Consider the following 14,487-nt stretch of genomic DNA (forward strand, 5'->3'; position numbering starts at 1 on the left):
CTTCCTTTTTGTCGCTTACCACACCATCAGAGGTGCATATTATTATTTATGCCACCACACACAGCTGGACATACTTTTAAATACGCTTCATTATTGTCTAGCTTCTGTTACAAACATTTCCTCAATCTCTATTAGTGAATAAATAGATAAATTGCCATTGCTTTCTGCCATCTTAATCTTCTCTCAGTTACACTTCTGTAGCTCGCCTTTTGCTCATTACCTTCTGGCTCCATCTCCAATTACAGCAGCTTGTCTGTTAACAGAAACTAGTTATGGATCATTTACAACATTCACATTAGCCAAACCCTGCACAGAGCAGAGGGGTTGAGCCTTTAGTCTAGTGATTGGCCCTTAATCTCCCTTTTCCCATTTGAAATTTAAAAATGACTTTATCATTGTGTGTTTTACAAAGCCCTGTATATCTAAAAAATGTCGAGTTTTTGCTCTTGTCATCTTCATCATGGCACAACGCGTGTGTGCTGAAGATTATGACGTGAACACGAAAATATGCTTTTATAATAAAACTGTCAGAAATAAAAATGAAAACTGTTACGATACTAAATCTGCACATCCACGGGAGTCATTCGATGTGATAATTACTTTGCAGGCTGCAAACGAATGTGAGGCCATTAGGTTATATGGGAACAGGTGCAGCCGAAGCAGCATAAATGCCTTCCACTTGATGCCTCCATATTCTAAGGTGGTGATTGCCTTGTGCAGCAATTAACAAGAGCTTTCAAAACATCAGGATGAAATCAGCCTCCAGTCGCCAAATCCAAATATCACTGAAATGTCAAAGGAGGTTGTCAAATATTTTGAGAGGTGTCAACGAGCAGGGTTTTTGCCTCATGCAGAAGCATCTTTAATTTGTTTTATGCAGCAAGCTTCTAGTGTGGAAGGGGAGTCAGGTTGAGAAATGTGGCTGCTGTCCAGACCGTTCCTATTCTTTCCTTTCCTCTTTTACTGCTTTCATGCAATTCTTTTCATTTGTTTCCTCTCTTCTGGTTTTGCTTCCTTTTCCTTCCCCTCCTCATTTCCTCACCCATACTGTGTGCTTCACTGACTGACTTCCCGCTCACCAGGCAGCAGACAAACATTTTCCCTGGATCTGCCACTCTCACTTAGCATCCGTCTGTTTTTTGTTTTTTTTCTCCAAAGAGGTGATTGGCAGCAGGGGCAAGCATTAGCATTTCCTCATCTTGGCATAGAGGCACTAACAGGCAGGGATAGCAGCAGAGGATGTGCCTTGAATACTGAGCGACAACCTCACTTTCTCACTGAGAGACAAAAAGAAAGTGTCTTTTGTGTGAAGCACGTAAAGGAAGTGAACTTCTCCTTTGTTTTGTGCAGGATTACAGCGTTTTCCAGCTCTTCTGTGCAATTAAAACCTTCTTATTGTATTGGATTTACTCAGTGATCTGTGCAAACCTCCTCATGTGCTTCACACCTCCTATAAATGACGATAAAAATGTCCCCCCGGTTAAAAACATTGTCCTCTTTATTTGAAGAAAGAGGGGAAAAAAACAGTCAGCTGCAACAAATCTTCCCTATCCACTGATTCGTTTATTATTGTTTCAGATTTTAGGTAGCATATGAGCGCTAGGCTCTTAAAGAATGTGCCTTGGATTTTCTTCAGTATCCTTAAATGGGCTCATTCCTTCACTCTATTCTCGCCATAAATATGTGGTCGGCCCTTGTACAGATAAAAAAGGTAATCCACATACGCGGTCTGCCAAGAAGCTATTTCTTGCTCTGAACAGAATGGAGCAGAGTGTAACAAAAATATCCGGCTCTAATTTCTCATAGAGGAACTGTTGTGTTTGGGAAATAACCTACTTTAGAATGTGTATAAGAACTAATACCTACCTATCATCTCTGTGTAGCAGAGATAATACCATCTTCCAGTGTCATGGAGTTGCCATTTTGGAGGCAAATATTGTATTTTCAAGGACAACCGGAAGTGCGTAGTCCCTAATCTTTTCCAGAAGCTCCCGAAAGCCAAGTGAACACAGCAGTAATGTGGTGTTGTCAGATGTGCGTGTCAGCGGCGTAGCGATGCACGCACTGAAGGCTAAATTCAAATCGGGCCTGGCAGGCTTTCAATACAGGTCTCCAGTTTGACATTAAAGAAACCAACACGAGCTGATGTGCTGTCAGTTTTGTTTCCATGATTCAGAGACAATCTGCTACGGCGAAGCGGTGAAAAGTCAGTCTTCGACTTTCTGACACTTGTCACTTTCACCCCCTTCAGATATTTGAGAAGCAAAGTGGCAAATGTTTTCTGTTTACCACTTTTCAAACGTAACTCTTTGGCTGCCGCTGTTTCTTTGTGTTACACAAACAGAGTATCTGATTTATTTTTATAAAAAGGGAGTGAAATTAAAAGACAGCACCCCGGAGTCCTCAATAAATGAGATTTGTCATCATATTCTGACATTAATAAACAAATAGACATCGCTTAAAGTGGACTGTTTTAGGATTGTGATTGATGCATAATCAAAGAGCTGTTATGCACTGAAACTTTTTTCTCCCCACATTAGTCAAGCAAAGCCAGTTTTATTTTTCATCCTAATGAATTTAAGTCATAATAAAGGGTTTTAAATCTGTTCAGAAACCTTATCCATCTTCATGCTCTGCAGACCCGGCTTTCTTTATTTGTTATTATTTATGCATTTTGCAGTAGTGCTTAATCTACCTGATGTGAACATAACTGTACTCGTTTGTTTCGTGTGTGTCTATTTTCATTGCTGTACCTGCAATTAGTATGACTGCCATAAGTGCTCACTGTACCTAGTGGTTAAAAAGCCTTTTTTTAAAAATTTAAATAGAAGTCTTTAAATGTATCTTCTGGTTCTTTTCCTTTGCAGCAAGAAAATGACTCATGAAAGCTCTGAATCACACACCCTTCCCCTTCCAAACAATATAAAAAGGCTTTTTATTAAGGTGTTTTAATTGGCTGTGAACCTATTATGTTATCCACTCACAGGTGGCCACAGCAGATGGCATCATCCAATGGCCTGTGTCGATATGGGGCCCGTGTGGACTGCTGCTGGGGATGGACTCGTCGCTCCTGGGGTCACTGCCAGCGTGAGTGCCACCGTGCCCGCTGCTGGTGCTGCTTGGAGGGTGGGGGGCAAAACGGGAGCTAACAAGGTTGCGGGGTTTCAAGCTAGAGGGAGGAGGGAGAGGTCATAGATGCTGTTAAACTGAGGATATGCTGCAAAGGCTCGGGGAAACACGTGCAGACACACATACACATGCAGATTGTCTCAACAGAAACACATGCAGCTAATGGAGCATTGCACCTGGAACAATCTTTGAGTAAAGATTGATGATGATCGCTGGTGGAGCGGCGGAGGTTTATATTCACACTGCGGGTGGCCATAATGAGTGAGACTATAGCTGCAGGTGGACACATTCAAAGGGGAGATAGGAGATTGATTATAGATTACAAGTGTGCAAACATAAGCTTGCCAGCAGTGCATGAACAAGTAAAAAAAACAAACAAACAGTGATGTTAACATAGTCCATGGTGTTGTCAGGTGTACATAACTTGACTCATCAGGATTCAGAGGATGTGTCCTGTCATTGTGTAACACTGAATGCTTCATCTCACATTATCAACATATTTACTCCATGCTACTGAGGGATGTGTGAATATACCAGTGGATTTTAGACACTGGCTGGGTGCCTCGCAAATATCAGATCCTTTGCATGGCTTGGTGGCTCTGATGGTACGCCTGCTGCTTTGCTGTGGACATTTAATAAAAGAAAAGGGGTAACACATAAACAGGCCTTTTCCACGGCAAGAATTTACCAAGCGGCTATTAAAAAGGTTAGGGAAGTGGGTATGCTTATTCGCTTCCTTGCCAAGAGAAAATCAATAGCGCTCTCATCCTGTGTGTGTGCTAAGCCAACAGCTGGCTAGTTTAGATAAGCAAAAAGGCAGGGCAAAAGACCTCACATGGGCCATTACGAAGAAGTATACGCTCAAGCCTTGGAGATGAAACCCACGAGGTACAATGTGTTAATGATGATCTTTAAAGATTCTAGATGTTTCTTAACTAACTGGAGCAATTTCATCCATGTATTAACATGAACACGCTGCCCGTTAATTACTACAAAAGCTTACTGTTTACATACATGTTATGTCCAGCCTTTTTCGTGCTTTCACATTATTTGTGCCTATACAGCATGTACATATGGCTGATTCTGCTGAGCTGAGCTGAACTGCTGAGAGGTTGCACACTAGCTTTGTGTTGGCCCATTTGAATGGTAATTTGAGCATACAGGTCTTCTGGAATTCCCCCAAATTAATGACCAAATGGATCAAATTCCAATAACACCAAGGATCTCTGTATTGGAGGAAAATCCATTTTGTTTCCAGTATGTATCACATGATACTAACGGAAATTGTGCGACATAGTTGTCTGGCCTTGGTTTCCTTCTGTTGTCGAGCTTTATGAGAAACTACACTAACGTTTTTGGTTACAGATATGTGAGCGGTGATCAGGGAGGCACCGATCCAGCTACTTCCAGCTCTCATCCAATGCAGTCACCTTGGCTTAAGCCACTGCTGAGTTAATAATGATAAATTAATAAGCTGTCAGGAAGAATAGTAATTTTTCAGGCAACACTCAGCTTACAAAAGTCAGATGAAGTGAAATAACAAAATGTTACGTCTCCATACGTTCAGCAAAGGCTTCTAAAGAGGCATTCTGCTGAACATAACCGCAGAGAGAGCAAGTCAGGGAAAGAAAACATCTTCATCTGAGTTTCTCAGTCATATCAACTTACTCGATCGTAGTTTGCTAGTAAATTAAAAACCGATGCAAATATATACAAATAAATAAATATAAATAAAAACTGTTGTTGTGAAATGCCTCGAAATATTTCACACTTTGCTGTTAGCTTCCTCCAAGCTAAGTTAGCTGCACCACTAGCAACCTGTGTGGTGCTGGAGATGTCGTCATACAACTAAACTGACTGGATCTGCCTTAAATCAGCTCGTGGTCATTTAAAAAAAAAAATCTAAATATATCAGGTCTGTGAATTCCAAGCAGTAACAGTCTTCTCAACTAAGAAAACTCATGTTAGCAAGAAACAATGTCAGTATTTGCTACAATGTTAGCTGCTAGCTAAGCTTTTATTCCTCTAATCTCATCCGAAATTTGGAAATGAACCGGATGTGATACAAACACTAAATCAAGATTACAACCCCCCCCACACACACACACACACACACATACATTTATTTAAAAGACTTTGCCTGATTTTCATTTGGTTGTGTATAAAATGAAAGAAAATAAACATAATTCTTTTATATATTGCTGTCTTTTTATTGGCATATAATATTTCAAAATTATGCCTTATTTTCAAATAAAGAATAACATTACAATGTTTGTAAAATAAAGTGGAAAGGAAAGGCAGGACCTCACACAACTTCAGATTGTTAAGTTCCTGCTGTGGAAAAGGGCCAAGAGATGTTTCTAACTGGGCACATATTTATTGCTTTTTGAAATAATGTTTAATTCACTCAACAGTTGACTCATTTTGTGTTTCTCATTGCTTAAATTACCATATTTTGATGTGTTTTCTCATTTGTTGAAGCTCACCATGCCATGCTAATTTTATTCACTGTATTTTGTGTTTTTTTGGTTTTTGGTTTTGTTTAATAGAAAATATGCCACACGCTGTTTGTTGAGTCCAAAGGTCCATTATTGCTAATCTGAAAGATTTTTAAGCCTTTGAGTTTAGCAGCTGTTTTTCACTCCCATTACATGTAAAAGAGTTTTTGTTCTAAAGAACACGAACAGTGTTCCTTGAGTTCATCAATGCACTGTTTTTGTATTCCTTTGCAGCCCAGGCAGATTAACCTAAGGTCTTTTCTTTTATCCACCTCTTTCTTTGCGTCTATTAGTAACAAAATATGATAATGTTGCTCTTACATAAACACTTGGAGCAAGTCATGCTAATCGTTTAGAGGACGGAACTAAACTCGCAGCTTGAGGGGGTTTGATTTCACGGTTGGAATTTGAAATAGTTTTTATACTGTAGCTGACCTTGTTCAAAAACACCTCCTACCTTTTCCCAAGGCCTTGACACTTGAACTAGAAAATCTGTGCTGGAATGATACAGGAAAAATCACCACTGTTTCAAATGTATTTGTTTGAACACAGAGCCAAATTCAGCAGTAATCCTGGCAGGAGTGAGCCATCTCAGTGCCCAGTACTTCCCAGTGCATTTGTACTGGGCTCTCTGCCTTTACAGCTTCCCATTTAAAAAATAGACATTTGTTTTTGCTGAGGATGTAAAGAATATGAAGATAACTACAGAAGCACAGAAGCTTCAAAACCTAAATAAACCAGTTACATCACATTAAAGTCCTGTTTGCATCAGTTACTTGACCAGCCAAACAGCAGTGTGTGAGCATGTCTTCTTTGTTGCTCTGGAATCCCACATGTTCCATGTTCGGCCAAAAATATCAGCTAATTTTGAACTTAACCACCATATGAAGCTGCTGCTTTACCACTTTCCCTTCCCAACAAAACCGTATCTGTTCCGTGAGTTAAATCACTCGGTGAGTGCTCGCCTTAATGCTTTCAATGCTCCTGAGTGGGCACAGCTCAAATCCATTCACTTGAGACTACAATCAGCATTCCATCAAGTCAGTAAGGTGCTGATTTAAACCTAAGAGGAGGGAGGCGGAAGGTTTCAGAAAGAAATTGTGGGTAATCATGGATGTGTGCATGTGAGCGTACCTTTTTCTGCATGTGTGTGACGGGTTGCAGTCGTCACAGATTTCAGGTCTTGGTAAATTTTAGTGGAGATGGAAGAGATTAGGCTGGAGCTATCGGATTGTGGCTTTTCAGCCTCAGAGCTCAGCAGCCGGTTTGCGCGACTTCTCTCAAAGAATGAGAAACTTAATGGATCAACCCTGACTCTTTTTTTTTTCTTAGCTCTTAGATCCAAGTGCGGGAAAGAAGAGAAAAAGGAGTAAAAGTAAAAATCCTGGGGTGTAGAGGAAATGATTTAAGGGGAAGGAGTTGGAGGTGATTGCTCTTGTAGTGGAGGTGAGACGTTAGGATGGGAAGACAAGTGAGAAAATCAGGCAGATGGGGCGTGTGTGAGAGAGATGAGCTTTAGATTTATAGCAGACTGAGGCTGCACTCATAATGTTCTGACAGGCCATCCAGCAGGCAAAGCCACACTTGAAGCTACTTATTCCAACCAGCTGCCATCGCGAACATTTCACTGCCACTGTGAGCATTCGAACATTTGCATTTCCAGTGAAATGCATTTCACTTTGGTCACATGAAAGTGCCTCCCTTTCTGTTTCACTGAGGACGACGCTTAAAAGCCTTTTTTTTTTTTAACAAGTTGATCCCGGCTGCGTCAGTAACCACACGGTCCTCTCAGTCAGTCACGGTCTTCGGTTATTTATCAAAGATTATATCAGGTGATTCGCATCTGTATCAAATATGAATCTAATTCCATTAAAGCTTAAATATTCATGGCTAAAAACCATCATTATTATATTTGTTTGAGGGAAGTTTGTACTGGACAATTCTGCGTGCTCATGCAAGTGCTAGGATTCAAGGTCAGGGCAGGAAGTCATTGCCAGTGTCAGGAAGAATGAGACAAATAAGTCCAGCTCTCATCTTTCGCAGTGCGAAAAACTCATCAATATGGAGAGTTCAGCTTCGATACACCCAGTGTCTAGATTTTCACATCCCAGTCTGTAAGCGTTCAATGGGAACAGTCTCACTGGCTCAAGAAGTTCTTTGTCGATGATTTTTGCATGACAGCTAAAGTATTCAGCGGGAATGAGCCACGAGGGCGTAAAATCTGAGTGGCTGGACAGAGCAGACAGAGGTCTGTGCCCTACCTAAACTCCATTTTCACTGATCAAATGATTTAATTGCCTGAACATAATCACACCCTAGCCAAATGTTATCATTAGTCACATAAATGTAATGCACAGACAGGAACATTTGCACGGATAATCTCTTTTTTTCAGTAATTTGGATCTTCTCCAAAGCCTCATACTTGTAAGAAAAAGATGTAAAGGAGAAACTGTGAAAAGGTTAAAACCTGACTTTTAGTACCTGCTGTGGTCACTCTGAAAGCCTTCTCAAACTGCAACCCAACAATAGCTTGATTGACCCTTCAAACTCTCAATCCATAGTTCATAATAGAGGTTTCTTATACAAAAGGACTCCTTAACCCTACACCGAGAACATGTGTCATTGAGAATAAAGATGGGTATTTGCAGAGCTGTGCTGTACTAATATAAGCACACTTGGCTCGCCTTGATAATATTATCAGGGCCCGAATCTACAGTCATATTGAAATTAGGCCCCTTAATATGTGGATAAGAAAAAACAACTCAAAAAACACTGTTAAAGTTTTAAAAGGTAAATATCATAGTAAATGGAGGCTGGGATACTGTAATACACCACACACTCCAAATAATACTAGTTAATTTCTCACTTACCACTAAATGCCATTAAAGTCTTCATTTAATAAAAACTTATTCAGATATAATTTCTGTTTCCTTTCTTTTACAATCCCCAGAAAGTGCCCATAACTTAAAAAATAATTTGTTTCTTCGTTCCTTTAAAGCTTCCAGTTGCCAGGCCCTCATGTATTTTTTAGGAGGAAAAAAATTACACCTTGAATTCTGTAAAATTACACAGTAATTGTTGTGAAAATTGCACCGTAATTACACAGGGCTTATTATTAAGTGCTAACCTTTTTTATATTAACTCGGATATTCCTGCGAGCGCTACGAAATTCCCAGGCCCGAAGACGTGTTCTGATTTTCTCTGCATTTTAAAGGAGTGGGTTGAATATCATCTCCATATTAAATAGATCACACATTATAATTTCCTCCGAGGTCCTTGCGGGGTTTTCAGATCCACTGAGGCCGGGATTTTGTTTGATTGAGTGCAGTCTTTGTTTCTTCAAATGGTGCGCGCAGGATTAAGGCAGGAGCCTAGAATTGGTAATGTGAGCTAACAAGTGAGCGGTGAAAGGAGAAAAGTGATACCTCAGTTTAAGTAAGATCGTTTATCGGGGTTGTCTGTGTGGCTTCCTTGTCTGCTTCGCTGTTTTCATTATCACCGGGCTGTAAAGGCTCCGCTAAAAAAAATACATCTTTTCGCCCGTTTGAGGTGAAAGCGAGGCAGAAGGGTTTGCTTGTTAGAGGTGAAGGCGAACCACGTTCATTTGAGTGATTTAAAGGAACTTAAAATGAATAATCTTTGCAGTGCAGTCTTGTATTTTTAATTTGGAGCCATAATTTTGCTGTTTCACATCATGTGAAGGAACACTGCTTCCACCTTCAATGCTTTAAATAAGAGCGATGTCCTCCTTTAATAATAGGACATTTACTCGTTTTTCTAATTATTCTTTTATTAATCATGTATTCCAAACGTCCCCAGAGGCAACAAGGCATATGTGTGATTCCAGACCGTGTGCGCGTTCCAGGAATGTTTGCTTGTCCAATGACCAGACTGTGCCCTCTAACATCATGTCTGTTTGTTTGCTTGTTTGTTTGTTTGTTTTCCTTTTTTTGCTCCCCCAGAGACTAAACAATGCCTGCAATCTTGTTTATTTGGCTATTTGTTTTGCAGCTCTCTTCGCCTTAACTCACAGAGTAGTCGGGATAAGGTGCCTGCCCCAAGGTTAGCTCCACATGTTTCTTGAAATAATCTTGCTTGACATGTACTGCTGGGGGCACATCCTCTGAATCCTGTGCTCGCTCACTTATTTATAGAGCCAAGCCCACACCCGCTTCCAAAACCAGTAACACCTCTCCACCCCTTGGCAGTAACCATCTCCTTCCCTCTGGCCTCAGTTCTGCGCAAACAGCTTGCACTCAGCAGACCCTGTGTCAGCTGAACCCAGTGTCTAACAGGAATTTTTCCCAAGTTCTTTGGTAGCTTTTTAATATTCAAACACCCCTCTGGTCAATCCATTGGAATACTAATGAGCCCCTTAAAGCTTAAATCCATAATGTTTCTTAAATTTGATATCAGTAATAGGGCTCTTCAAGCATTTATGATGCAGCGTTATTAACAGAACATGTGCCGCGACTTGTCAGTGTAAGAACTTTGGATGGGTTTATATTTCCCTAATAAATAGGATACTCACCACAGCATCGCCTAGTCAATTATCCCAAGGTCGAGCAGAGTGAGATGCTCCTTATAGGAACGATGAACTTATTAGGCAAACGGATAGAGTTTGATCATATACAAAATTAAAATTACAAATATTCCTTATTATAGTGTCTCAATTTTCAGAATTGCCTTTCCTGATCTCAGTTGGCTTTATATGTCATTAATCAAAAAGAAACAAGCCGCAAGTTATCCCTTACTTGCTAGTAATTACTTCCACGTTAGGTTGATGAACCGATGTGTTACACTAACACGAGGCTTATTCGCCATAAACAGTCCACACAAGGATCAGTAGCAATTCTCTTGAGTCCGGAGGAATGGCTGATGTAAACCAAAGTGAAAGTGTGTCATCACTTGACGTGTTTTGATGGCGTTCAAGGAACGAGGATTACACTCACTATGTTTGGCCTTCCAGCTGGCGGGGCCATTTTTAGTGCTCCCTGTCCTTTGCTGTGGCTAATGAACACCGGTCATTATCCTGATCTCTCTGCCAGGCCAGAGGCTTAAAAATACCCTCAAAGGCAAAGCCTGTTGATGGTTGCCTCTGATCTTTCCAATCAAGTCCTCCTCCTTGGAGGGGAGTAACAACACAGAGCATTCACTTGGCTGCTCTCTAACGAAGACATCAGTAGCTGCTTTCCTTTAATCCGCCGACCAGACCGGGGTCTAACAAACTTCTGCTTCCGGAAGAGCGCAGCACGTTTCATGTCCTCCAACAAGAATGGGCCACTTTTAATTCGTAAATGTGAACTTTGACTGCTCGGTGTGTTAACAACCCGACTCATATCACAAGCTCAAAGTTGGCTTACATTGCTTTTGATTCTGTTCAGTCACGGAGCCTAATAAAGTGGAATGAGTCGTGAATAGTTATCTAGATCAGTTAAAGGAATTATATCATACCTTGCTCTCTTTGAATTCCTGCACCTGAGTAACTAAAGTTACTGTTTTTTATGAATAGGCCAGGTTAGCTGCAAATTCTGAAAGATGTAACTCAATTCTTAGCGTATGGATTTCACTTCAATCATTTCTACGTTTGTATCAGGCGTCAGTCGGTGCGCTGAAGTTATATTTATCTCATATCTATCATTTGAAACAGAGAGCAGTTAGATATTTTCAATCAAAAGATATTTTATGTTAAATATACATACAAATACCCAGTGTCACAGGACTTTATTCCATTATATTTTAAAGAGGAAACACAGCATGGTGGCACAGGCTAACCTAAATTCAGCTGATCTGTCAGTTTTTTTTAACTTGTAATATCACAGACAGCTACAAGTATTTCAGTCTCCTACTGAGCTTTGGAAATTCCAGATTTATCATGGAATTTATTTTTATCAAAACCTGAATTTCAGGATCACTTTCTTCTGTGATTGTTTTTAAAAACATACTCACTGATACCCGAAGAAACACATACATAAACAAATATATGTGACGTCTTTTGTCCGACCATTCAACCTTCCACCAAACTGAAATCAGTTAAGCTGTGTTTGAGCTAAAACTGTCAGAGATCGGACTGGTTAAGGCGAGAGATAAATCCTCCTTGATGCAGGTTATTTGCTGGATTCAGTGAGGGGTTGCAGTGCTGTATGCAGGACATCACCAAAACAAGCATGCCCTGAATCTTTATCAGCACAAATAAGCTCAGTATACCATCACATCTTTCCAGATAAACAACAGACTGGCTGGTGGGATGAATACTATCCAATAGAACATCTCTCTCGCTCCCTAAACACGCACACTCACAGACTCGGGTGTACTGCTTCTTCTGCCACACTGGTAATTAAGTCCTCTGATGGTATTGTATTATGACATAATTAATGAAGCTTTTAATGAAAATTAGTAACACTCGGTGTATCAGAAGTGCTTAGCAGCAAGCTGCAGCAAGCTGCAGCAAGCACAGTAAGATAAGCAGGGCAAGCCTCCAGCTCACTGAGACAGAACAGAGCCAGGGAAGCTCTAATTCCACGTCTCTGTACACAATCAAAGTATCAACTATCCACGCACTATGTAAGATCTCTTTAATGAGAAACTAATTATAATCTGCTATTTTGGTGCTTAATTGTTTCAGTTTCGCTGTAAGAGGGAAATATTATTCACCTAGGTAATCCTTGTTGGCGGCATGCCAGAGTAAATATCAGCGCTGCATTTTAAAGCCACGAGAATCTAAATTTTGCCGGGTGTAAAAAAGGTCAAACGTCTCATTTATTTTCTACAGTGGGAAATAATTTAATATCAGCAAGGACAATAAAACTTCTCCCGAATCCTGCACTGTGCAAAGTAAAAAAACAACTACTATGTGGTTAGCTGAAAATGGCTTTTCCACTATCATTAGTCAATGATAATATGACTGTCACACAAGGAGAAACACACACATTTCCTATATGAATGAGGCATCGCGCTGTCTTTTTGCTGTAACTTGGGAGTAAATTTACAGCCAAGGGGTTGTGGAAGTCAAAAAGCAGTAGGATTAAGTGCTTTGTCATCCTGATCTGGTACACGAAGTCTTCCAGGGCGCTGCGCTGATCTGTCTCTTCCCTTCTGAATCCCCCTTTAACCAGCTGTGTGCCAGCCTGGCTGTAAGCATGGAGACTGCGTGGGACCCAATAAGTGCAAGTGCCATCCTGGTTTCACTGGGAAAACCTGCAATCAAGGTGAGCTATCGACCGAAGCTTGCAGCCGCTTTCATAACTCTGACAGTGATGTTGTTTCTGCCATTTGACGTGACTTATCTGTTCCTCGCAGTGCACTGAAATAGAAAGATAACCCACAAAGAAAGCAGGGAGAGTCGGGAAATATTGTCCCCACCCACTAAGCAACGGGCCTGCTGACGTGCGCATCTTTCCTAAAGAAAACTAAGTGAAGGAGAACCTCTGCCTTGAGTGATGTCAGCGTAATCACTGTTTATTGCAGCCAAATCTCCACAGTAGAACATCAGCGCTGTAAAGCTGCCACAGGAGCGGAAGCTGGTTTGCATCAGCTGACAATAGTGAGGTGCTTTAATCACAGGGCAGGAGGTGGACTGCGGGGGCTGATTCAGCTCAAATGGAAATGAGTGGTGAAGCTGTGTTGAATGATCCCTGGAGTGCATCCTCTCCTGTGAAGATAACATCTCAATTACTGACCTGAGATAACTTGGACCGACTGAGTGCAACCAATGCTGTTTGAAGGCGTTTGTTTGTTTGCGTGTGTGTGTGCTGGTCGGTGGATGAGAGTGGGTGGGGGTGGGGGAGGTCTGCAGTTTTTGTGCCTTTACACTTTGGGCACGTTGAAAAGCATTAAAGCTTCCCCAGTTAGCTCCGAGTTGACCTGCATCCCAGCAGCTTGAATATACTTGTGGAATTCACGCCCTGAGACGGGAATAGGATAGTGTGTAATTAAAAACAAGGGGGAGGGAGGGGGGTGGGGGTGTTGAAATCCTTTCCGGAATGTTCCAAATGACTCATCCTGCATTTCAGGGCTATAGGTGGCTCCTGTCTGCCTGGGCCAGACGGGTCTACTTTGTCTCAATCTGCAACAAAGAGGAGGAAAGTAAAAGGATACGGTATCCAAGCGCGGCAGACTTCGCTGCCAACCGTTCAGACAGACTTATCTGACAAAAGCGATTCCGAGACCTTTCAAGATGAAACTGTACTTTCAAGCGTCTGCCGAACTCCCATTTTTCCAATAAGCTCGTGACGTTTTACTTAGCTCTGAGTGGCAGACTTGACCTTTCAGCCTGCGTAGGTGCTGATAACCCCGCATTCTCTGCGGCGCTGCCCCATGCTATGGAAACCAATTTAATTATTCAGGGACCGGAGATTAGATTTTGTCATTTAAATGCAGCGTCGGTCAAACATTGATTTGAGGCGTACTATTGATGTGCCAGGTGGCCAGTGTTTTGAAGCATTCTAATATCCTGTCCCTCTGGAGTGCAGTATTTATCTCGAGGAGACAACTGGAGGAAAGAAGAGCCCCGAGCTGCTTCTCTGACCTCGATGTTGCTAAAGGTCAAGCAGTCTCCCAGAGAGCTTTTAAATCAGATTATAATCTGTAAATTTGTTTTGAGGAAAACGGCGTCTCCTGGGGAGTTGCACGATAAGTGCAACCGGTGGTCAAACTCGTTAAGAGGCTAAATACTCGACTTAAGTACCTATATTTGAATAACTCAATTTTATGCCCTGCTTGTGCTTCTAAAAGGAGGTGAACATTTATCTATATTTATCTGTCTGCAAATCGCTGATAACATTTTAAAGAGACAAATTTAACACTTAGAAAATTGAGCGACTTTTTAAACTTTTGTCCAGCAGTTTCCTAGTTTGTGTCC

General features: G+C 41.2%; 1 protein-coding gene across 3 annotated transcripts in view; it reads left to right on the forward strand.

Moving 5' to 3' along the window:
- Positions 1-14,487, forward strand: part of npnta (nephronectin a) — a 63,390-nt gene that overhangs the window by 17,861 nt on the left and 31,042 nt on the right. For 2 of the 3 annotated variants that reach the window (XM_084931521.1, XM_084931519.1), the window contains exons 2-4: positions 2,987-3,087; positions 9,639-9,689; positions 12,743-12,835. In XM_084931521.1, coding sequence (XP_084787647.1) covers positions 2,987-3,087; positions 9,639-9,689; positions 12,743-12,835 — 245 coding nt within the window. The remainder of the gene's footprint in view (positions 1-2,986; positions 3,088-9,638; positions 9,690-12,742; positions 12,836-14,487) is intronic. The other variant, XM_084931520.1, reaches the window with a different exon arrangement.

Source organism: Perissodus microlepis, chromosome 6 (assembly GCF_051167445.1).
Source record: "Perissodus microlepis isolate ML-2025 ecotype Zambia chromosome 6, ASM5116744v1, whole genome shotgun sequence".
Lineage (NCBI taxonomy): Eukaryota > Metazoa > Chordata > Actinopteri > Cichliformes > Cichlidae > Perissodus > Perissodus microlepis.